The sequence below is a fragment of the Hyposmocoma kahamanoa genome, unplaced genomic scaffold, assembly GCF_003589595.1.
Source record: "Hyposmocoma kahamanoa isolate Upper Pololo Valley unplaced genomic scaffold, ASM358959v1 116, whole genome shotgun sequence".
Taxonomy (NCBI): domain Eukaryota; kingdom Metazoa; phylum Arthropoda; class Insecta; order Lepidoptera; family Cosmopterigidae; genus Hyposmocoma; species Hyposmocoma kahamanoa.
Window position 1 is genome coordinate 4,883,869 of NW_020653391.1, and position 25,026 is coordinate 4,908,894.

A 25,026-nucleotide genomic window follows, 5' to 3' on the forward strand; every position below is an offset into this window, starting at 1 on the left:
ACGACCATGAGGAAGTTGACAAGTCCCATGTGCCTATTACTAATTTCCTATTAATTTCACCAGCACCCTTACCCTTCACAACCAGAATACAGTCGGAGTTGCTTGCATTTCGCCAAGCGGTTAGGCTGCCGATGGAGGATCCTCGCTACAGAAAGTGCGACATCTTGAGCGACTCACGCTCCTCCCTGGACGCACCCTCTGATTAACGAGGTCAAATCGAGTCTATCGCGAGCGGCCAGACAGGGTAGCAGCGTCAAGCTCTGGTGGGTGCGCGCTCACGTTGGCACTGTCGGCGACGAGCGCGCGGACGAGCTCGTCAAACATGCTACCCTCTATAAGAAAACGGCTGCAGACTACGACAGATTCCCTCTTTCGTACACCAACGAACCTTGAACGCCTGACGAGAGGAGTATTCCGCGTCTGCAAAAAGTAGCATTACCAAATTGTTTTTTCCGGACATACGCCAGGCGTACCGAGTTATCGGGAAAATTGGCGTATCCTACTTGCTGACTCAGGCGTGGACTGGTCACAGCGGGAACGCCGCGTACATCCATCGGTTCAGATGCTGCGATGACCCTAGATGCCTGTGCTTCCCAGAAGCCGCACAGACGCTAGAAACATGTCCTGAGCGAATGCCCTGTATTCGGTGCCAAGGTTGCAGGTTGAATTCGAGGTCGACGAGAAACTCTCGACCTCGACTTGGAGCGCCCTCCTGACAGGGAAGCTTTCAGGACCGAAATTAGCCGACTTCTGTGTGGTAATTATGAAAGCAGTAGCGCAGGTCAACAAGGCGAAAACAAAGCCTCCATAGTACGGAGGGAACATAGTGGGCGAAATTATTAGCTAAATTGTGACGCAATATTTTATTCGATAAATTTTTTTACACTGATTTACACTATTTTATTATTTTTTACAATTTTCTGACATTATTATTATTTTAACAATTTTACAAATGACTTTATACAATTTAGATTAATTAAAAACATGGATTTTATTTTACTTCAATTTTTAATTTTTAATGTTGACAATTTTTATTTTTACAAAAATATAATGCTAGTTAGATAATCAAAACCATATACATATAAATAAATATATAACACATAGTGCATAAAAAAAGTAGAATAATAATAAAAAAAACAAAGAAACATACATAGAAAATACATATATTCAAGGAGGAAGGAAGAAAAAAAAACCGGAACACAGTAATACTGATATTACTACTTGGCGGCAGAAATAGGTAAGGTGGCAGTGACGATTCTTGCGAGTGACTATTAATTATTCTCGATAAATATAAAAATATTTTGATTGAAAAGTCATATTACAAAATTGAAAACTACGTGTTAGATAAAGATGTATGGAAAGACGGCACGCCTCTACATTTCACATAAATTTGATTCAAAGTGTATTTATTCCATAGCATTTAAATTTATTTGAAAAAAGCAATCCCTTGAGTTTCTTGCTCGTTCTTCTCAGAGAAGTCAGCGTAGTGAACGAGCAGTAGCTTAAATGTGACTTTTTTTTATTTTACTTATGGAATAAACGATTCTTTGACTTTGACTTTGCCCGACTACTTGAGATCATCTTCTCATTACTTAGCGAATACAAGGCACAAAACCGGCAAAAAACACGTTCTCGATACTTTCCCGCACGAAATCACCAAAATAGCTACAAATGCCTCGCGTGTGCGTCGCCAAACAAAAATAACGACAAACATTATTTGCACCATGACTATTACGCATCGTTTTAATACTTCTCAACATTGGTATAATAAGCCCACATCTACAAAATGGCAACTTTCAAGAGAGGGTATTGGCTAGTTTCACGGCTATACATACGGTCCGTACGGACTGTCCGCCTGCAGGCCATCCGCATGCGTAGAATCAGCAGTGCTCTTAATCGAGTATTTAATTTAGTGCGGATATTCATAGAAGACAGTCGCCTATAATCAACGCATGGGTGGCTTATGCGGAGATCACGCGGAGTGTATTCCGTACGGAGCAATCCGCATCACTGTAAAACGATAGCTAAGGCCACACTTGTTACTCCGCGCGGACGGACCGCAAATAAATTCACACTGCTCAGAAACCAATCTAACACGTGGCGACTTTTAGCAGCAATGCAAACGCGCGTAAAGGTAGACGATTAGAGACTGCATCGCCACTGCATCGCGTTTGCATCGCAGCTAAATGCCATAAGTAACCGGTCTAAAGATTCTACGAACGAAATTAGTCGTTAACTTTTTTCGTTATAATATTTTACGTACACATAATTTGTTTCATTCAGTTTGTATTATTTTTATGACTGTCATATGATAGCCCTTTGGATGTATGATAACATACGACTTTTTCCCACGATATCAACCTTGTAAATAAACAGAATATGCATACGCGTGCCTCCGGTACAGAATTGTCTTGTGGGGCCATGGTACCGACGTAAACGACCTCTTCGTAATTTAAAAAAAATGCAATCGTATAATATTACGTCAATATGTACGTCAGAGAGTCTCCTTCAGACCACGCTTTGCAAACCTAACACTCTACTTTCTATAGAAGCGAATAGAAGAGTTTTTGTTAGATTGAGAGTTCTGAGAAAAATAAATGTTCTGTCACTAGTCAGCCACCTGTAACTTCTAATTAGAATATTTAGTATGTAATAATATATTTAGTATGTTTCGTTGTGTTTTTATTTTTTAAGATTAGATAAGTCAATGTATACTTATACGAGTATATTGCAACACCCTAACAGTATCCATGTTTGTACAAGATACATTTCTCTGTGATATCTATGATGCAATTAAATAAACACATTTTTGTTCTGGGTCTGCCCTCCGAAAAAGTATATAGCCACGCTTTCGAATTCGGAATAGAGGCAATATATTTACCTAAATTCCAATTGTGCCGATCTGTCACTATTTTAATTTTTTCCTAGGTATGAAGTTACCGCAAGAGAAAAGTAGATTTTCTTTAATTTCATTTTTTTATACAATATTTTCTCGGTTTTGAGTTTTTGTTACAAGTGCCCTTTCAACTAACGGCGGCAGAATACACAAAGACCGCATAATACCTCTCTATAATCTCGGAATAATTGTATAGTATTTTGCTCTTTAAACCGTCACGCGTCCTGAGACACACGGTGTCCCTAACAATTTTATATTGTAGCGTTGTAGAGCCACGCGTTGCCATATTTTCATTCTCCGCCGTGAACTTTGAAAGTATATATAAAACTACCGAGATTGGTCGTCTTTCGAATTTTAATCGTGGTAGTGGATGGTCGATATAGTCCACTTGGAAAACAATGTTAGGTGTTACGTCAGTGGTTAGTGTGGATGAGACTTTAGAACGTGACTTGGGTAAAGTAATGTGCAGTCCTAAGATAAGAATGAAGCAAACGAGGGTTGTTGATAGTCGCCGCCCGCCGTGCCTGGGGTTCTACTCCCGTCCAACATCCGACCGAAACAATTACTGTCAAATAAGTAATACTCGAGTCGAATATGAAGCTTCATTCGCATCATGCGTCTTTTAAATTGGTCGAATTACTTATTTGACAATAATTGTTTCGGACGGATGTCAGAAGACGGGAGTGGATCTCCTGTACTGAGTGACTGCGCTGTCAGAGCTTTGGCGTTACCGCAGTTTTCGTCGAGTCACTGCCGCGGAAGCTCATGATTAAGGACCACGGACTGGTTCGAAACATGTCGACCAAAAATAGAATTATTTGTAAAGCATATGTAGTGTAAATTGGAATGTTTTTTTGGAGAAAAATAAAAAGTAAGGTAATTAAAGACGAAATACTTTCATGGATTTCTCATAGATAGCTACGGCTAATAAGTTATTGAAAACCAAATACAAAGATCCGGCAAAAGCACATAGAAAAATTCGTGATGTCCCCTGGTTTGTGGTTTAGTTGGCATGGCGTCTATCACGGTTTGCTAGGACACGTCTGTTCCGGCCAGATCGAAAGAATTGTTTCTAAGTGTTCTATTATTGTATTAGCGTAAAACCGGGGTAGATGGCCATAGTTTTTTCTAAACGCTGTCAAAATCAAATTTTAGATATTACATTGCAACTCTTTATTTGTTAGTTGAGCTTTGAACAATTAACTATTAATTATTGACCTTAAAATTAGTTTTTAAAAAAATTACGATTGTGCCATTTCTTCCGGGTGTGATGACCATAGCACTATGGGTAAGATGGCCAGTAATTATTTCTAGACTTAGATAGATCTTTTATTTGGTGTTTTGTTTTCTAAGTCTTCTTTTTTCTTTGTGTCGTCAAATTGTCAGTTTTCGTGAACCCAAAAGTGGCTCACGACGCATTGGAGCCAGTTTTCGATGAGGGGGTTTCATAGCCTCAGCAACTTTAATAGCTATCGAGTTCTTAATGAAATGTAACAATTTTTCCAGATTTAAACCGCGTTTTTCAAACAAACCAAAGTTTGGGGCCCTTTACAAGTATTGAGACATTTCCTAAGCATTAATAGCTGCTGTTAGCATCAGCTAAGGAAGCACCAGTGCAATTCCCTCTCATTGCGGCTACCTTTCTTTTGTATTTAGTAGGCATCTAAAACAAGTTCGAAAATAAATAAATTATTTTATTAATATTTTACACCTATGTATGATTGGTATAAGTTGGTCATATGGCCGTCTTACACCAATTTTTATTGGCCATCTATCCTAATATTCTTAATGCAATATTCTTATACAATAAAGATTCTTATTCTTATTCCGGGAGAGGTAGTCACACTTAAAATTTAAACAAGAAAAAACATGACACGTGAAATTTTGAGCTTATAGCATTATTGGATGTGGCTATAGCTAAGCGATAAATACAAAAATAATCCATATTTTGAAAGAATAACTATATTGTAGTGTAAAACATGTATCCTTTAAAAAAAATTAGCATTTCTCAAAACAATTAACAAGGTTTTTACTTACTTTTCTTTTCTTTTGAAAAGAATATTCGACGAACACGATGCGAACTGAGCAATAACTATCGCCATCCAGTTAGCAGATCATTGAAATATTGCGATTGGTCATCTGCCCTCTGTGAATGGCCCTCTACCCCGGTTTTACCCTAATAATTATAACAAACTAGTGGAGTAATTAAAAAAAAATTGAATATCATGGTGGTTAAACATTCTGACATTCAATAAACATTTTATAAGGTAATTAATTAATAACTTTTGTAACAATAGTGAAAAATAGGGTGGTTTGCATTAATATTAGACACAACTGGTTGATGATTGTACCATCTCAGTCACCCGTGACCATGGAACCTGTAAAGGGCCCGATACGTTGGTTTGTTTGAAGAAACAACTATGCGCGATTTAGGGGTCTCCTCTCGATCTCCGTCTGACATCCGTCCAAAACAATTACTGCCAAATAAGCAATACTTGACCAAATGCAAAGACGCATGATGCGAATGAAGCTTCATACTTGACAATTATCTTTTAATTTTGTCGAATATTACTTATTTGACAGTAATTGTTTCGGACGGATGTCGGACGGAGATCGAGAGTAGACCCCCTGATCCGAGAAAATAGCTTCATTTCCTATATCTGACAATCGCGAAAACCTAATAACTCGATAATATAATAACCCTATTAAAATTAAATAAAAATATAAATTTATGAAATTATTAATAAATTTTTTTTAATTATGAAAATGACCAAAAAACTATTGGTGTTATAATAGTTATTTATTATGCCTTGGAACTTTGGCTCCAAAGTTGTTGTTTGTCGCGAGTGCTTGTTTTGAAACGAAGGAATCGCTTGCTCAGGTTTCAGGCCAAGATTGAATCACGAGGAAAGCGAGTGATTCGAAAATAGAATCCTGAGCGTAGCGAGGGTTTCAAAACAAATTTGCTGCTGAGCGAAACACAACTTTTCACCTCACTATAGCGGGGAAAATGGTAGATGAAAGAAAAACAGTTGAACTTTACAACAGCAGTTTTTTTAATTAAAAAAATTTAATTAAAAAACTTTATCCTCCGGTGCTTTCTGAATTACACTTCATAAATTTTTATTCTTGCTTGTATTTTTATTTTATTTGATTATGTGATTATTGAAATTATTTTAGTTCTTCGACGAATTAAAATAATTTAATAAACACAATTTAATATCATTGTCAATTTAATGTAAACAATTATTAGAATAAAATATACCAACGGATTTATATTATATAAATAAGTAACGTACGGCAAATCGCGTAGTTAAACGTGTCATTTTACGTCACGTCATTGTCACATCTTATCGAGTTCTTAGGTTTTCGCAATTGTTACACTTAGGAAAATAGTTTCATTTCCTGTGTCATCATCTTTTTTTTTCATCGAAGGAAAAAGTTACGTGCACCACAGTCCAACGTCAAGTTCGAATTCCAAAAACCTTTTCCACGCTAGCGTGCAAAATAGAAAGAAAGCCTTTCCGAGCTAGTGACGTGAAAAAAATGATGAATGAAAATGAAATGAATGAAAAAACTGATTTTCAGTAATTTGCAAAAACGTCGCTTGATAAGTGTATATTCATTCCGAGATTTTACAGGGCAGTATTTTCGACTCTACATAAGTAATTTGAAGTATGTGTGGTAGCCACATACGGGTAAATATGTAGGTGAGTGTTTCGATCCCTGCTGATCACAGTAAAACTACCTTCTAAAATACAGAGTAAACTAGATGGTGCCCTATATTTCCTTTCATCGCTTTCAAAAATATCTACGATTTTGTGTGCTCATGTTCCTAATTAGGGTCTTATATGACAAACGAGGTAATCAGCCGTTGGTAACATTTCGGGGTTTGAAGAATCCCGTTTTACCCGTAATTATAAGTATAGTTATTTTTTATAGTCTACGCAATTGCTCTACACAGGTTTTCTAAAATAGAATTTCTAGTAGTCAATTTAATATGGCTATTTAGCGGAATGCCGATTCCCAATCGCTTTGATTGGGAATCGGCGTTCCGTCTAGGATACAACAATGCAACTAGCATACAACTGGTGTAGTATGGAAATTATACTAGTTTGTATGGAAAGTTTTAGAATAAACGTCGCGTCGTTTCTGTCACAGATAATGTGATAAGGTTTGAAGTTTATTAAAATAAAAATTCCTAAAATGTAAGCAATCCCAGTCCATCGACAAACATTTTTTCCTTCGCAGGGGTTTGTAAAAACTTATATAGTAAATAAATAACGCACACACTCATAACCCCGCACTAGGAAACCCTGTATGGCGGATGGCATGGACACACATATAGACAACAACTAATTATACCCAAACTCACGAGATAAATAAGTGTAGGCCGTACAAATATTGCTCCCAGCCCGGGAAGCGAACCCGGGACCTCAGCGCGGTAGTCCAGCATGATAAGCAGGCAGTCATAGACTGGCCATGTAGATAAAGGGGTTTACGTACGAAAATGCTGTCCGCAAAATCTACATAAAACTTATCTTATGAACTAAGTAAAACTTTATTATCGTTTGAACATTTAAAAATTTGCCAATAAATTATCTAAAAAGTAATATATCGTATCTTTGGTACTTATAGGTTCGTGAATTCAGTTTCGTAGAATAATAGACACACTAAGTAGATCATAGTTTATTATGTCCACAAAAACAACACGTAGATTAGCACAAGCTCAGGAGGAAGATAAGAATTCAAAGCAGAAGGGAAAATGCGATTGTTACACACTGGGAAAGAAATTATTGATCCAAATCATAGGTTCCCAAACTTTTTGGATCACCGCCCACATAGACAAGTTAAAAAAAATTAAACGCCCATCACCACAAAAAATAATTGAAAACACGTATTTTTTACATTAACTTGACACACAAATCTCAAGGAAATAAATTATATACTCCCGGACATATAATTCGAGCGACTTTGAATTGTCAGTATTAAATGTTTGATTGATCAATAACTAATTCAAGTTCGAATCTGGTGTACTAAACGTCATTTTCAAAAGGTTTTGTTGAAAATTTGAATTGGCGAAACCGAAAAACTCTTCCTTCAATGATAAAAATATTTTTTTATTCTAGCACTTGAAAAATCAAAATGCGAGATGGCTCGATTTATGTGTCCGGGAGTGTATTTTTGTAGTGTAGTTTACATAGATCATAGTTTTAGTTTTTTTTCAAATGCGTTAGCACCTTCTTAAGAACATCAACGCCCCGAATAGGTTCCGAGGCCCTACCCTAGGACTCTTCAGCGCCCATTGTGGTGACCCCCAATGGGCTCTAGGGCGTAAGGACAAACTATGATCTAATTAAATCGCATATATTTGTTTTTTCAAACAAACCAACGTTTCGGGCCCTTTATTGCAATGCTCAAGGTTGAAATATCAGTCAGCCATCTCTGATGATTACGACAATGTGATTTCTTACTTTGAATGTCGTTGAATATGCATTCAATCCAAGCATCATCCTAGGGTGCTTAATATAGATACACAATCTAACATAAAAACACCCCTTTTGCTTTGATCAGGCTCATTCAATGTGCCGCCACTCGCAACGGTCACAAATAGCAAATCACTATGACCGTCCGTGTTCACGTGATCACGTGTTCACCTATTCACACTGTCTTGAATAAGGTGCTAACGTGTGGCTTGAAGCGCTGCCAGCTTTGCAATCGTCTGTACAGCGTTTAGTTAATGATTGATGTGTTTACTTACTTTGATCAATAGGCGGGTGTTGATAAAAAAATATATATATTTATCTTAAAATATTCATTCATGTTACAATACCATTTTTAACCGACTTAAAAAAAAGAGATTCTCAATTCCTTTGTATTTTTTTGTATGATGTTACGCGATTACTCCGACATTTTAACTGCCTCCGTGGCCGAACGGTTACCATGCCGGACTGCCACGCAGAGGCCCCAGGTTCGATTCCCGGGCCGGGAGAAATATTTGTATGGCCTACATTTATTTCTCTCGTGAGTTTGGGTGTAATTTGTGGTTGTCTATGTGTGTGTCCATGGCACCTGCGACACAGGGTTTCCCTAGTGCGGGGCTATGTTGAGTGTGTGCGTTATTATTATTATTATTATTATTTGTGAACCGATGATAATTTTTGTGTTGAAAATGGTTTTTTTACGATATCAAGGGACGGGGCGGTACGAACGCCTAGTGATAAGCGACACACCTGTCCAGAGCCCGTCAGTAATTTGACTCTTTCCACCTTCACCCTTTCAAACCGGAACGCAGTAACACTCACATTACTGCCTGGTGGCATAAATAGGTAAGATGGCAGTACTTCCCTGGACGCACTCTTTCACAAGGAGCTCTACTGCTACAAAAATCATATTCCGATGATAAATGGGGAAATAAAGTATATGAAATGTTCCATAGTATAACCGGTGAAATCAGAAATGTTAAAGTGAGATTATAATATAATCCAACACGTTATCAATTCATATAAAGAATATGTAACATAATATAATAATTATGTAATATAAAGAAATTTGCGCAAAAAGTAGCTTAAAATACAGGTACGTATTTACTTAGTTTAGACATTACAATAACCCATATTAAAATGTTTATAGCTTTACCACGAAGATTGCATAATTTAGGTTTCTTTCTTAATGTTTATTTTAATATTATATTAACTTTATTTACATTCGTTTAAATTGTATTATATTAGATTAAGTAATATTGAAATTAATTTATCTTCATCTTTTATCTTTATCTTTAATTTGTTAATATTTGCAATACATACACAGTCACAATTTATTTATTTTGTTTTTCTTTCTGTTCAGGTACACCTTGGCATCGTCAGAGATCAAAAGGTTGTTCATCTATGTGTTATTTGTGTGTTGCTTGCTTCACGGAGTTTAAATTTTTATGCTGTCTCAATTTACGTTGCCGCTAGTGCTTTAGGGCGCGTTACCATTATGTCGTGACGGCAGATAGTCATGCAGTTAAAGTGTCGTAGCTTGTATATTTAAATGAAGTTGTTCACATGTAGCAAAACACGATTAACTGTCGTTCACGATTTTTTTCATAACTAGAAGAGCTAGAACGACAGTCGTTTGACGATAAAAAAATGTCACAATAAAAATGTGAGGACAGATAATCGTAGCTTCAAACGATTCTGTCGTTCAAACGACAAGGCGGCTGCCGTGAACCGATAAATTGTCGTCATGATGTAGTGGGAACAGCGAGACACGATAGTCGTTCAATGATTGAATAAACGTCAACGACACAGCCACGACAGATAGTCGTGATATGGGAACAGGCTAGACGCGACAGTCATCCAACGATAAATAAAACGTTACGATATAATGAGAACGCGCCCTTACCTGTGGTGCAGGGTGTAAGGCGCACAAGGGCGCAGGGTCCAAGGAGCATTGAGCGTCGCTTGCGATGATTACGCCTCCAAAGAGCCTGCGTCTCTCGCGGCGAAGTAGACGTTCTATTGCTTCCCAACATCATTTATAATTCCACCATATGCACCCGGATTTCCTATCATTGGGGAAAATAAGATAGATAGATAGATAACTCGTTTATTTGCTGAATCTCAGTGCACTACAATTTTTTTGCATGTACGTTAAGCGTTATTCCAACATTTGTGAACCGATGATAATTTTTGTGTTGGAAAGGGGTTTTTTTATGATGTGAAGTGACGGGGCGAGACGAACGCCTAGTGATAAGCGACACGCCTGTCCAAAGCCCGTCAGTGCCCGTCAGTAATTTGACACTTTGCACCTTTACCCTTCCAAACCGGAACGCAGTAATGCTCACATTACTGCTTGGCGGCAGAAATAGGTAAGGTAGCAGTACCTCCCTGGACGAACTCTTTCACAAGGAGCTCTACTACTACTACTAAACGAGTTACGATACGGTAGCTGCCGAAATTCTGACTGCGTGAGAATTCTCCGGAAAAAGTTTTTTTTGGCTCGTAGTTTGTACGTTACGTTACGTTAACGTTAAGTTTATTATACAATGGTTAGTAAAATTCACTTCCATTCTTTACCTCGACAATGTAAATTGAGCCATTAGTGTATATTATAAAACTTATAGAACTGCTGTGTTGCAATTTAGCTACTCGCGCTTAAGTGGCCCATTCACTAACAGCATGGAACCCAACACAGGCAGGGGACTGCTCGCACACTATCTTGCGTATGGGTCAGAAACAGTTCCGTTGAATTTCTTGCAAATCAATATGCCAAATTTACGCGTGACGTCAAAAAAGAAAAGTTTTTTGGCATTGGAAAAAAAAGATTCTGAGTGTAGAATTTGTTAGCTGTTCGTAAAAGAAATTGTGATTGTTTTTTGAAAGAAATGAATGCTGATGACATCGAGCATACAACCACAAATGGAGACGAAATAAGGGCCATCCATCTTTGGCAACTCATCAGATAAATCGGCCTTATATCAATTTTAAATATCAATACTCGTTTGCGCTGAATCCCACAAATTAGAAAACTGAAATATGATGTATTTCAAAAATATTCTGTATTTATTGTGATAAAGATAATATTTCTGACAAGGGGGGCTGTTCCATGTTGGTGATTACCAAAACTATTTGAACGAATAAACTGACTTATCAATTATTGTTAAATAAGTGGAACCAAAAATAGCAAAGCAAAGCACCAAGATGCACAACAACATTTCTGCAAGGAAAAGATTTGTAGTCACTGCAAATTAGGAAGATAGTGTAGTCACATTAAAGTTTTTGGCTACAGGCAGAACTTGTTTATTTAACATTCACTCTCCTGCCTTCAAAACGGCAGTTCATTACGCAGCTACTGCTAGCGATAGCGGAGCTTGCTGGAGTCTCGCAGGACGCAAGGGTAGGACTTTATTCATCAAACACACACACATTTATATAGAAAATCATACGATATTATATACTAATAAATTATGATATGTCCTTTTGACTAGGGAAGAGAATAAAACATCCAATTTTATTTTTCGCCTTTACTTATTCAATTATCCTAGAGACTCGCCAATAACGTACCTACGTGTATGTGTCGATAAAGTTACAATAGATCAATCGCCTGTCGTAGTAAGAGGTACTAGGGTTGCCATTCTGAAATTTGTACAGCTCGAACTAAAAACCTAACATTTGAAAAAATTACAGACCTTTTTTGTAACAAAATAAAGTTGAAAACGTCTCTCTCACGTGGCAGTAGAGATGGACAACCTCCCGGACAGCAAAATTTTCGCCGTAAATCGAATTTTACAGAATTTCGAGGATGTTTTACTAGCAGACCATTAGGAGATCCTTGTGAAGGTGTCTACCACCACCTTACCTGTTTCTGCCGCCAATACTGCGTTTCGCTGTTTTGAAGGATAAGGGTACTGGTGAAATTACAGGCACGTGGGACTTATCGACTTATGTCTCAGGGTGACGAGTGCAGTGGCAGTACCTGCATTAGCCCGTAAAGCTCTGAATAGCACTGCAATTGCAGTAGACAGGCATGTTGCTTAACACCAGGCTTCCGTTACTTGGAAGGTAACGTAAAACAAAAAAGCCGACCTCAAAAATTTGTAGCATTGCATCTATTTGCCAAGTTTTATTGAAATCGGTTAACGGAAAGTTGGTAAAAGCCAATAAATCGGATTCATTCCCTAATTTGCTACCCTTAGATTGTTTACGCACTGTATCCGATTCATATTCGTTGCGAATCCGAGACTACACAAATCTAGAAAAGTCGGACCCACTTCGGATACCGCTTGAGCACTAAGTCCCATACGAATCCGTGAAAATACTAATATGGCTTGTACACCTAGAGATAAAATGATCCCTGTGATGTTTTCTGGAATTCGAAACTGGGGGTCTACTCTCGATCTCCGTCCGAAATCCGTCCGAAACAATTACTGCCAATTAAGCAATACTTGACCAAATGAAAAGACGCGTGATGCGAATGAAGCTTCATACTTGATACTTGTCTTTTAATTTTGTCGAATATTACTTATTTGACAGTAATTGTTTCGGACGGATGTCGGACGAAGATCGAGAGTAGACCCCTACATACGAATAGAATGTAGCTGAAAACGCTCATAAAGGTGGAATATATTCTTCAAATTTCCATGGGACCTCTACTGCGGTACCCCCTTTCCTACAAAAAAAGAATCATGCAACATGCACACAAAACAAATACAGTACAATAGAGAACCTCTTCTTTGCCCGCTACGTGTTTTCTCTCTCTACGAGGCATCCTCAGGTGTTCTTGAATGTTCGACGTTTCGCCAAGGGATCGCAGAGTATCAAATTAATTTACTTACATTTTTAGTAGCTGCCCTTGTTGACCCGACTCAAATTTCCACTCTGTATAATGTTGATAAGAATCACTATCATTTTTGTTAACCAAAACAAAAACATATCCAAATATTAGTCTTGAAAAAATATCACGTCACTTGAGTGACGAGGCGTCACGCTTGTCTCATCATGTCACGTCATATGTTTGGAACAAATCCGTCACGGTTACTTACACACACCGAACGCAAGGTTGCGATTTGCATACGCAACGCCATCACGTGGTTTTTTTACTACTGACAAACAGTCATAGATTTGTTGACGACAGTACCAGTAATACAAGATTGTGTTGACCTCGTAACTATACTTTCGCGTTTCATCACTACTATCATTACCAGATCTATAAATCGTACAATTGACGTAACACCATATCTGCTATTACAATAGTGTTGTAACTCTAAATACGTGAAATTCAAGATTATAAGTATAATATCATTGTATCAATAGAGCTCCTTGTGAAAGAGTTCGTCCAGGGAAGTACTGCCATCTTACCTACTTCTGCTGCCAAGCAGTTATGTCAGCATTATTGTGTTCCAGTCATTGACGTGCCATTCCGGTTTTGAAGGGCAAAAGTGCTGGTGAAATTACAGGCACATGCGCCTTGTCAACATAATTATGTCTCAGGGTGACGGGCGCAGTGGCAGTGCCCCTCAGATCTTGCGATTTAAAGCTCTGAATGGCACTGCAACTGTTATGGACAGGCACACGACAGGCACAGCTTACCATCAGGTGCACGGTATGTTCGTCACTTGATAATATTAAAGAAATGTGTTGGACATAAAATTTGAATCTCTACACGCCAATACAACCGTCGTCGTTAGAATATTGTGAGAAAACTTTTAATAAAATTGTTAAAAGATATCTACTTAATTCAAAATAAAACAAACTTTTTGTAAGCTAGTTCAAAAATACAAAATAATTTACTCAAATATATAAAATAACTTTTTCCCATTTATTTTTAAATATATTTGGCAAGTAGGAAATTGTTTAGATGACTTGAACCTACTCGTATACACAAATTTTAACAACCTTTCACGGGAAGAGAGTACCTAGTTTCCTAGGTAAATAAATAAAATACTGTTATTGTAAATATAAATGGTGTTAGTGACACAATCGTTACGTATTTAGTGTAATAAAAATTACTTATAAGTTCTAATTGTGTCTACTGTTTGTCGACCCAAATAAATTAAAAAAAAAACACACTTTTTGAGTTAACACACTATTGTATTAAAAGTCTGATCATATGTCAAAAGTGCTGTTATTTAAAGTTATAAAAAATACGAACTAAATTAAACAAATCATATAAGTATATTATGTGAAATTTTATCAGCTTTTGCATGGAAATTACGTCGGGTCTACATAGTTTAAAAGTAAAGACTTCTAATCAGTGCATTCTACTCGCTGTGACATATTCGTAGGTACGGAACCAAGATGTGGACACCATAGATATTCTATATCTATGGGGACACACACGATGTAGCTAGTCAAATCTAGTCGCTCACCGAGGCATGGAACGACCTATACTCAGAGTTTCTCTGAAGGATAAAATTCGAAATGAGATTATCCGATAGAGAACCAAGGTCATCGACATAGCTTGTAGAATAAGCAAGCTGACAAGTGACGGTACGAACAAGTCGTGCATGTGGCTGATGGTAACCGACACTCCTGTTCATAACTGTTGCAGTTCCACGCAGTGCTTCAAATCACAAAGATCTGAGAGGCACTGCCACTGGGCCCGTCACCCTAAGTACGTAAGGGCGTAAGTTGAAAAGTCCCTTTTACCTACCTATACCTATAATTCACCAGCACCCGTGCCCTTCAAAACCGGAACAGAGTAATGCTCGCATTACTGCTTGGCAGCAAAAATTGGTAAGATGACAGTACTACGCAAGCAGCTCTACTGCTGGACAAAAATATTTATTATTTCATTGAATAATTGCACTCAGTTCGTTTCTTATATTTTTGCTTACAAATAACTTCTATATTTAGCCCCTCTCGTGGTTTACTGTACTATTCAAAATTTTACTATAAGACCTTTTTAATACTCTATAAACCAGTGCCTTAGAGAACTTAGGTTACATATTTATGTGGCTGTACATCTGAATGTTTTTCATTTTCTATTTGTATTAATGAATAAAGTGTATATTTATCTCTCTATCAAGTTTTGAGACTGTCGTGAGCCGCACCTATAGAATGCGCACAACGCTCACAGATAGAATAAAGCAGTGTTTTTAGAGTAAACGCTTGCGTATTTAGGGCGGGCGTCACGCGCTGACGTTGTCGTGACGTCACGGCGCGCCCGGCCACGCCCCACTCGGAATCAATTGTGGGGGATTATTTTTAGATAGCCAATTGTTGGTTTTATTATGCAATTGACTTCGTTTGTTTTGTAATATCAAACGCACAGAACAGCCGAACGTCATAGATTTTATTGTAAGATCTATTGGTGTAATAAGGCCACAACTCCAAAATACTTTTCAGAAGAGAGGTTTGAAGATTCTACGAAGGAAATTAGTAGAATAACGTTTTTATGCTTAAATAGGAGAGTAGTTCAATTTCACACATACATAATTTGTTTCATGCGGTCCGTTTGTTATGCCCTCGGTTTCTTTCTGCCCCTCATATTGTTTGCAACCGATACAGGTTAAATTTTTATTGAATTGATATTCAATTAGTTTTTGTGAAATTACTCCACTAGTTTGTTATAATTATTAATACAAAGATCGAACACTCAGAAAAAAATTCCTTCGATCCGGCCGGATTCGAACCGACGTCTTCTAGCATACCGTGGCAGACGCTATAAGCAGTTGCTTAGTTGGTATAGCGTCTGGCACGGTATGCTAGAAGACGTCGGTAGAAGGCTAGGTGTGCATGCTCCATCGTCAACCTCATCGTCACTTTCTATCAGGTGAGATGGAGGGCAAATCAGCACTTTTTTTTTTATAAAAAAAAAAGGAAAATTTTGTGTACGCTCATCTCTGAGTAAATATTTACCTTAACAATATAATTGGTGAAAATGCACCTGAATACTGCTCTGACTTACCTTCTGATTAAAATAAATTGGTTTTAATTGGTTAATTAATTTGAAAAAAGGAGTGATATGTATGTTACGCGATTACTCCGTTTGTGACCCGATTTTGACTATTCTTTTCAACCGAAGATTATTAAAATATTCCACCTCTAAGGGTGGCAAATTAGGGGATGAATCCGGTTTCGCACACTTTCCGTTAACTGATGGCAATAAAACTTGACAAATAAATGTAATTCCAATAAAAAAGTCGATAAGCAAACTTTAGAGGTGGGTTTTTTTTTAAATAATAAAGATATAACTTTTTAAAATTAATACATACCTATTACATTTAAAGTTATTTTGAGAGATCAGTTTGAGTGTGTGCGTTATTTATTTATTTATTTATTTATTTGATAAAACTTTGAGTGAGGCTACAAGTTTGCTTTGCTACGAAATTATGCTACGCCGTCGTAGCAAAAGCTACTACCTTTTCTGTGTTTGCTTCATGTAACTTTTTTAATTAACAATTTTGAATCCTCGACGCAAAAGGAGAGGAGTTATAGTTTCTAGTTCCTTTGTCTGTGTATCTGTGTGTGTGTGTGTGTGTGTGTGTGTGTGTGTGTATGTGTGTGTGTGTGTGTGTGTATTTTGTATGGAATGATGAAATTTTTATGTTATTATATAAATATAGGAATAATTGTATAGTATTTTGCTCTTTAAGCCCATCACGCGTCCTAGAGACTCGCGGTGTCCCTAATAATTTAAGCATTGTAGCGTAGAGCCACACGTTGCCATATTTTCATTCTCCGCCATGAACTTAATTTTATCGCGGAAAATACGTGAAGTTATCGAGGTTGGTCGTTTTTCCAATTTTAATCGTGATAGTGGATCGCCGATACCGTCCAACTGCGCTCCGATTGGCCAGCCCGAATTCGAAACAATTGACGAGTGTCGTCAAATTGTTTCACTTCAAAAAGACCAGTTTAACTTGAGCTTTGCTATAATAGACGATAAATGCAAAATGAAATATTTAATCTTTACTTACCGGTGAAATGTGATTCCGTTTGTTTTGTATTAGATGTTTTGCTGTTTTTCCCACACCACCGTATGGCACAACCCCCATTGTTGGAGATATTATATATTTATTACAATAAATACATAATATTTTTGGAAAATACAGAGACGTACACACGGGTCAGTTGTAGGCGCTGTACTATTTCAGTTTTCTAATTTGTGATTTCAGCGCAAACGAGAGTTGATATTTAAAAGTAAAATAAGGCTCATTTGCCTGATGAGTTGCCAATGACGGATGACCCTTATTTCGTCTCTATTTTATTTTAATTCATTTATCCTTTCAATGACATTTTGACAAATAAAATACGGTTCTCCCAAACTTCATGAAAGTTTATCGGGAGAGTTTGGTTACTACGCTTAATATTACAGTCACATAAACACATAAACATTACATTCAGTTACCAACATTACAGTTTTTCAATATTGTATATACCTACATTGTATCGAACAAATATTTTTTTATTTAATTCTTAACAGACTTTTTACTACCTTTTATGTTTTTTAAGTGTAACGGAAGACAGTTAAACAATGTTGGAATTAAATAACCCTTAGTTTTTTTACCATAATATACGTTATTTGTTTTAAAAGTTTCTTAGAAATATTTCATTTCATATTTATGGTTATATACTCAATGGTATTACGTCAGTGGTTAATGTGGATGAGACTTTAGAACGTGACTTGATAAATGTAATCTACAAATGACTTTAATAAGAATGAAGCAAACGAGTGCAGTTGCGCGCCGTTACCCGCTGCTCCTGTGGATCCATCTACTCCTGTTTTCCGCCCTACTTGACATTGTGTTTTGATTTGATCGAGCATTACTTATTTGACAGTAATTGCTTCGGACAGGAAACGGAAACAGACCCCTAAGCCAGGGTTTCTTAACCTGTGGTCCATGGACCCCTAAGGGGTCCGTGAGTCCACCGCATGAGTCAACGAACACCGGGGGTCCACCGCGAGCTCTAACATAACAAATGCATTATATAAAAATTAGTTTACTATAATTTTGTGGTTAAATAGGTACCGTGCGCCTGATCTTTTCCAATCTGAGAGGAGAGGAGACGCGCGTCAATGCAACCCGCGAACCTTTCTTCTTCATCTTTTCGGAAAGGGTCTTTGAAATTTTGAAAACTGCCCTAAGCAATGTATGTGATATTGTCTAATATATATATATATATATATATGTATGTATTTATTAGTTACAGTTCTACGTTAAAACTAGGCATTTATATAACTCGTTTTGTCTAAAGGTCGCCATCGTACCGCGCTAAACCGTCGGAGCCGCAGAGCGAGCCGCAGCCGCACGAGCCACAACCTGCTGCAAACGCCACAAAAAAGCCGCAGCTCAAAGGCCCAAGACCCGTCGGCTCCAGCGTTTCGGGTATGTGCAACTACTTAAAACTTAGTAGCAGTAAAGCTCCTTGTGAAAGAAATCGTCCAGGATAGTACTGCCACCTTACCTATTTCTGACACCACTTAGTAATGTGAGCATTACTGTGTTCCGGTTTTGGAGGGTAAGGCGTTTATCACACTGCTCCGCGCCTCGCGACGGAGCGCGGGACGCGGAATCACGCACTCGGTGGCGGAGACCCAGATCTGCGTCAACGCGCGGTTTAATCTGCGCGGGGGCAGCGGTCTAGCGGCCCCGCGTCACTTAAAGTACTCGCTTCGCAGTTTATCGCCGTAGTGATTGTATATGTAAACGAGATCCTTCTTTGACAAGAACGGTTAATAATACAGAACTCATTCAGGACGCTGAAGTTATACTGTCTATTTGGTTTTTGTTACTCAAATAAAAAGACACCTAAGATATTAGGTACATCCCTTTTTACGAACCACATCGATAAATGGATAATTTCAACTTCATTACAAAGATTTAAGAAAATATGTAAATAAATTTGGTCGATTTTCAATAGCAAATATAAATTTATCGACGTCGAGATCTATTGTAGAAAACTGAACATGTCCTTAAGCTTAAAAATCTGCGCGGTAGTGCAGAGCGCAGTGTGCCATACCCTTCGATTCACCGCGCCCCTCCGCGCGGAGTAGTGTTGTCAGTGTATTCGACGGCGCGTGTTTTCCACACAAACTGAGGTACTTCAGCACAATGTTAAAAAACGCAGCTCCGCGCTCCGCCGCGGGGCGCGGTACAGTGTGGTAATCGCCTTAGGGTGCTGCTGAAATTACAGGCATATGGGACTTGTCAACTTATGTCTTTGGGTGACGAGTGCAGTGGCAGTTTTTCAGACTCGATGAATAACGAATTACCTAGGCACTCACTTCCCGTGAAAGATTTAAAATTTGTGTATAGGTTCAAGTCATCTAAACAATTCCTACTTGCCAAATATATTTAAAAATAAATGGGAAAAAATAATTTTATGTTTTTGAGTAAGGACTGTTTTTTTCCAGAACCAGCTCACAAAAAGTTTGTCTCATTTTGAATTAAGTAGATATTTTTTAACAATTTTATTAAACGTTTTCTCACAATATTCTAACGACGATGGTTGTATTGGCGTGTACATATTCAAATTTTACGTCCAACACATTTTTTAAATATTATCCAGTGACGGGACGAACATGTCGTGCGCCTGATGGTAAGCTGCACGCCTGTCCGTAACAGTGGCAATGCCCCTCAGATCTTTGCGATTTGAAGCTCTGAGTGGTACTACAGCTGTTATGGAAAGGCATATCGCTTACCACCAGCCGCACGACTTGTTCATCCCGTCACCTCGTATCATAAAAGCAACATAGAAAATGTAAATCAGAAGCAAACCACGTAAAAAACTTTTCACCGTCAAAATTATAAGTTACTTCCTATCGTAAAGGGAATGACGCAACACACATTAAATTTAAACACAACATTGAGCAAAACCATCTGCTACTTACCACCCATAGTTGATTTGTTATTATTTAAGACTAATCCGAAAGGGTGAGGGCTTGTTGAGCTGTAACACAGGTCTAGTTGCGAAGTATGAACTCCAAACTTTCATTAAGGTCACAAACATTCGTGCCCTTTGTATAATAAAGTCACATGTCGCATTACTATTGCCATAGTCTTGTAACACAAAATAATTATGTGAAATTCAAGATTATATCGCACACTGAGAATGATAACGTCACAATACAAAAAACTTAATATTTATATATGTAACGCCATCTTGGATTTGAGCGTACTAACATTATACTACAAAAACCCCCATGTATGTGGTGTATGTTGTTTTATAGAACTCTCTAGATGCCTTAATGACGTTTTGCTGTACAAGAGGAACGGGGCTCAGGATCTTAGAGGATGGGAAAAAATAGTCTGAGCTTAGGAGACAGCGCGAAACAGACATTTATTTGATAATGACAGAGATCGCTGAATTGTCAAACATGTTACTAGTAACTGCTTGAAGGCATTGTCATTTTTGGATAGTGTTGTTTAGTTTTAAGACTAATCTAGTACAGGATTGCTGAGCGATCTCAGATCAATATTATGGAAAACATTCACTAAAGTTATCTTTTAATTTTCGAAGTTTAAAATTAAAATACTGAATAATACTTATGGAATAGTAGATAAATATGCTCCTGAACTCTCATTTTGAATATAGCTAGCGATTTTCTTTCGAAAACAGTAATAGGAAGTGCGTTCCAAAATCTGACCGCATGAACAATGAAGGAGTGAGATTAGAAACTGGAATTAAAGATGGAAAAGATAACTGGGACCTAACGAGAAAGCGACAGGGCTTTATCCTGGGACCCGAGAAAGCTGAAACGCTCTTTCGGATAGGTACCCGGGAAGCACAGGGTTAGGTATGTAGAATATTGTAGAGAATGAAGACAATACGCAAATTCTTGCGGAGACGAATGGAAAGCCACTTGAGCTAACTGCGGTAGTGTAGATTCGGTCTTATTAACGAAGGCCAAAGATGAACCTTATACATAGGTGTTGTAACCGTTCAAGCTTGTTTAGCAGCTCATCAGTAACATGCAAATATGTAGTAGGAATCAGCATAGTCCGGCCATACACGGGCAGCTTGAAGCAGCTAGTATCGATTGCTTCTAGCTGCGACCACATAGCAAACTACAGTCTTTTATTTAGACACATACTCCAAACCGCTCGAACAGTTGCGACTGCGTTGCGGGCGGTTTGAAGCGCGGTGAAATTTCATCGTGCAGTCAAGCAGTCGCCAGATATACACTGACTGCTCGAAATGTCTCCTGCTCCCGCGCAATTACCTCCGCCCGCGCTCTTCATTCCACGTCACGCGCGCATTTTCGTAGCAGCAAATTCTACGCCGCCACCGTCGTCGTGTGAGCAAAGGAGCAGTAGTAGTGCTTCTTTCTCAAAATCCATGTTGCTACTGATTTGAATGAAATTGAAATTGTGACTTGTTGAGCAGTTGATACCAACTGCTACAATTGGTATCAACTATTCCAGCTTGTCAATGGCAGTCTCAAGCTGTTGACTATGACTGCAAGACTGGTCTGTGTATGTTGATCATTACCTAACTGCTCGAGCAGGCCGTGTATGGCCACCCGAGGGGTAAATTAAGAGATAGGGTTGTACACATTGCATTGGATTGTGCACCCAGAGCTATATTGGGTTGATATAAATCATTATTATTTTATAAGGTCACAAACCGTAATTTTGTTTAACAAAGTTATTATTTAGAAAGAACTTACTAGGTTTACATGCCCACACAAAAAATAACAAGCAAACCTTAAATTATACAGATCGGAAAGGAGTCCATTGTACACCCAGACAAAGAACTACTTTGTAAATTAAAAAAAAACATCGCTATGACTTTATAACAATAACATGGGCAATACCCATTTTCGTAAGTGGTACATACGGTCACATACTTAAGTATACAATTTTTCATTATTGCAAATTGAAATATTTGTCGACGATGTAAGGTTCAGTTTCCTATGAGCATTTTTGATGTTTTTGTGTTTGAATGTGACCCTTCGTTAATGTTTGTGTTTGCACGTAATGTTAAGCACACATTGCAAGAAATGGAAATTGACCGACTCATGCTACTGTGATTATTTTTAGACTTATTTTGTATTAACTAGACGATGACGTACGCTGTTTTATTTATGGCCTTGAACACGTTAATTACCCTGAACCTGATTTTTTTTAAATATACCTAACTGATGCTTTAGTTATAATATTATGGTCATTTATATTTCATAATATGAGAATGTGAATTTTTATTAATGCATTTATATTTTTACCACTGGCACACTACGTCTTCTCCGAACAGAGATGTTCAGTTCTCCTCTGCCTCAGAGGATGTCTGGAAAAGACCGCTTTCGGCAATAAGGCTGCCTTGGCCCACATTAATTCTAAGTTGTCTATGCACTGTTTTTGTTTTTCTTTTGTGTGTGAATAATAAAATGTATTATCTGTCTATTATTTCCTTTGTGGCGGCCACTATCACGGTAAAAACAGATTATTTAGAAAAACACAAAATTCTTTTTATGAAGATAAAATTTATTAAATCCAACAAAACGATTCCTCTCCCTGTAGACCCTAGAGAATAATTACTTAATAGTATTAGTTATTAGAAATGTCCGATTTTGACTTGAAAAAAAAGAATAAAAATTGAGAGGTACTTAATTATTGGACTGAAGATTTATGTTTTCTAATATCAAAAAGGGCACATTTACAGGGTTATGGACTCAACAATATGTCTCAGGTGGCGTGAAAGCACACAGTTCAGTGCCAAACCTTAAAGTAGTAGAGGTGGGTGATAAATAACGTCACGATAAAAAAATCACGACGGTCCGCCATCAAATAGTATCAACGTGACTCGTTCCGAAGGAACAACGTTCCCAAGTCACATAGGTGTTCCTCCGTTCCAATAGCTATCCCCGTCACTCACATCACGACATACGTATTTGATACAATGCGCAATCTTCGTTCCGTTGGGACTGAGCGCGCCACTCGTTGTATAGTTCTCTTCAAATCGGGCCATTCCGGCGATGGGAGTGAGTGAGATAGGATGACTTTCTTTGCTCACACACAAGAATCGTAGTTGCTTATTACGACTAGAAAGGGCGGATGAAAAAAATCTGCAGCAGTTTCTGTAAACCTATTTATTAACAAAGTAAAATATTTTTGTATATTTGTTATATTATAGGAAGAGTTGGTATTTTATATTTATGTGTTATCTTACTTTGTGTATTCTACTAGAAATATAATTACATTACACTTTATTGCTATTTTTAACAATCCAAAGATTTGCATTAAATAAGTAACACACAAAAGTACATTAAATACAAAATCAACTTTTTGAATGGAATTGAAACTTATTACAAAGGGAGTAAAAACTTAAAACATTCTATAAAAAACGGCTGTAAGTATTAGAAAGAAGCCGCTGGTTAAAACCGTATATCGTGATGTAAGTTATATATACGTGACGGACGTAACAGTGACAAAATCACAGTGATTTATCACCGTAATGTTTTTGGTACCGGAACGACAGTCACGGCGATAGAAATGTAACGCTATTGTCTATAAAGTAGCAGAAATAGGACTATAATATACTAGTGAAGTTAACTAAACGATAGCGCGTTTCAGAGTACAACTAATACCATCTAGCAGTGGCGTGATGGAACTAATTGCACGTTAAAGTTGTGCTTGTAATAACCTAATAGTACCATCATCGTCATTCGTTCGTAGAATCTTTAAGCCGCTCTCCTGAAAAGTTGTCATTTTGCAGATGTGGCATTGTTATACCAAGCGTGCTAAATGTTTATTTATTTATTAATTCATAATAACCAATGACCTACATGATAGTAACGATATCGTTGGATTTGCCCAATTCAACAATGTTAAATAGCTACAGAAACAATCTAAAAACCTACCTTACCTTCTCGAATTATTACAATGAGCATGCAAAAAAAATGGTATTTACCATTTTAAACACTTCACAACAAATAGCTAGATATTTATCTAGGTATTTGTTGTGAAATGTTTAAAAACTTCACAGGTAATTTATACGTCTATTATAAGAAAGCAATGTGTATTTACATAGGTACTGTCGATGCTCTAAGATAACTGACTCCCTAGCCGACCTTTTAGTTCTAAGAGCCTTCTTATGCATTCAACAGAAAAGGTGAAGGAATTCCAGTGTTTTTGTTGAAATTTGTATTTATATTATGTAATTAAAGATCCAGTTGGCTAAAAAGTTTCTTTAAACGTTATTCATTAATGATGCATTTGTAGGAAACAAAACTCTTTCTTGAGAATTTGTTTCGTAGGTTTATTAGCAACTACATGTTTTTTTTTACTTCTATAATAATAACGCACACACTCAATAAGAAAGTCATGAATTTTATGGCTGACTGATTAAATATTAAGTTTTAATAAAAATTTTTTTCACATTGATCTACTGATGACCAAATGTCGGCTAGGGGGTCAAGGATCTTAGAGTAATTCTACGTATTAATCTATTGTAATGTGGTTTTTTTCTGTTTATGAAAAGGCATAATTTTGGTCACGTACTATTATTTATATGGGTTCCATTCACGTACACCATTAACGTTTCATACACCTCCAATTTTTTTCGCTTATATGGAATTCTTGTAGATTGGAGTAGACCCCCAGGGGTCGATGTTGACCACTTTTGGGAACCATCGCTGTATAGAAATGCTATGAACTGTTTTTATAGCATTTCTGACAGGGGCAAACTTAAAATTTTTAA

General features: G+C 37.4%; 1 protein-coding gene across 2 annotated transcripts in view; it reads left to right on the top strand.

Annotated features, from left to right (window-relative positions):
• Positions 1-25,026, top strand: part of LOC113239809 — a 66,876-nt gene that overhangs the window by 17,460 nt on the left and 24,390 nt on the right. The window contains exons 2-3 of one of the 2 annotated variants that reach the window (XM_026476949.1): positions 9,743-9,772; positions 18,583-18,713. In XM_026476949.1, coding sequence (XP_026332734.1) covers positions 9,743-9,772; positions 18,583-18,713 — 161 coding nt within the window. The remainder of the gene's footprint in view (positions 1-9,742; positions 9,773-18,582; positions 18,714-25,026) is intronic. The other variant, XM_026476950.1, reaches the window with a different exon arrangement.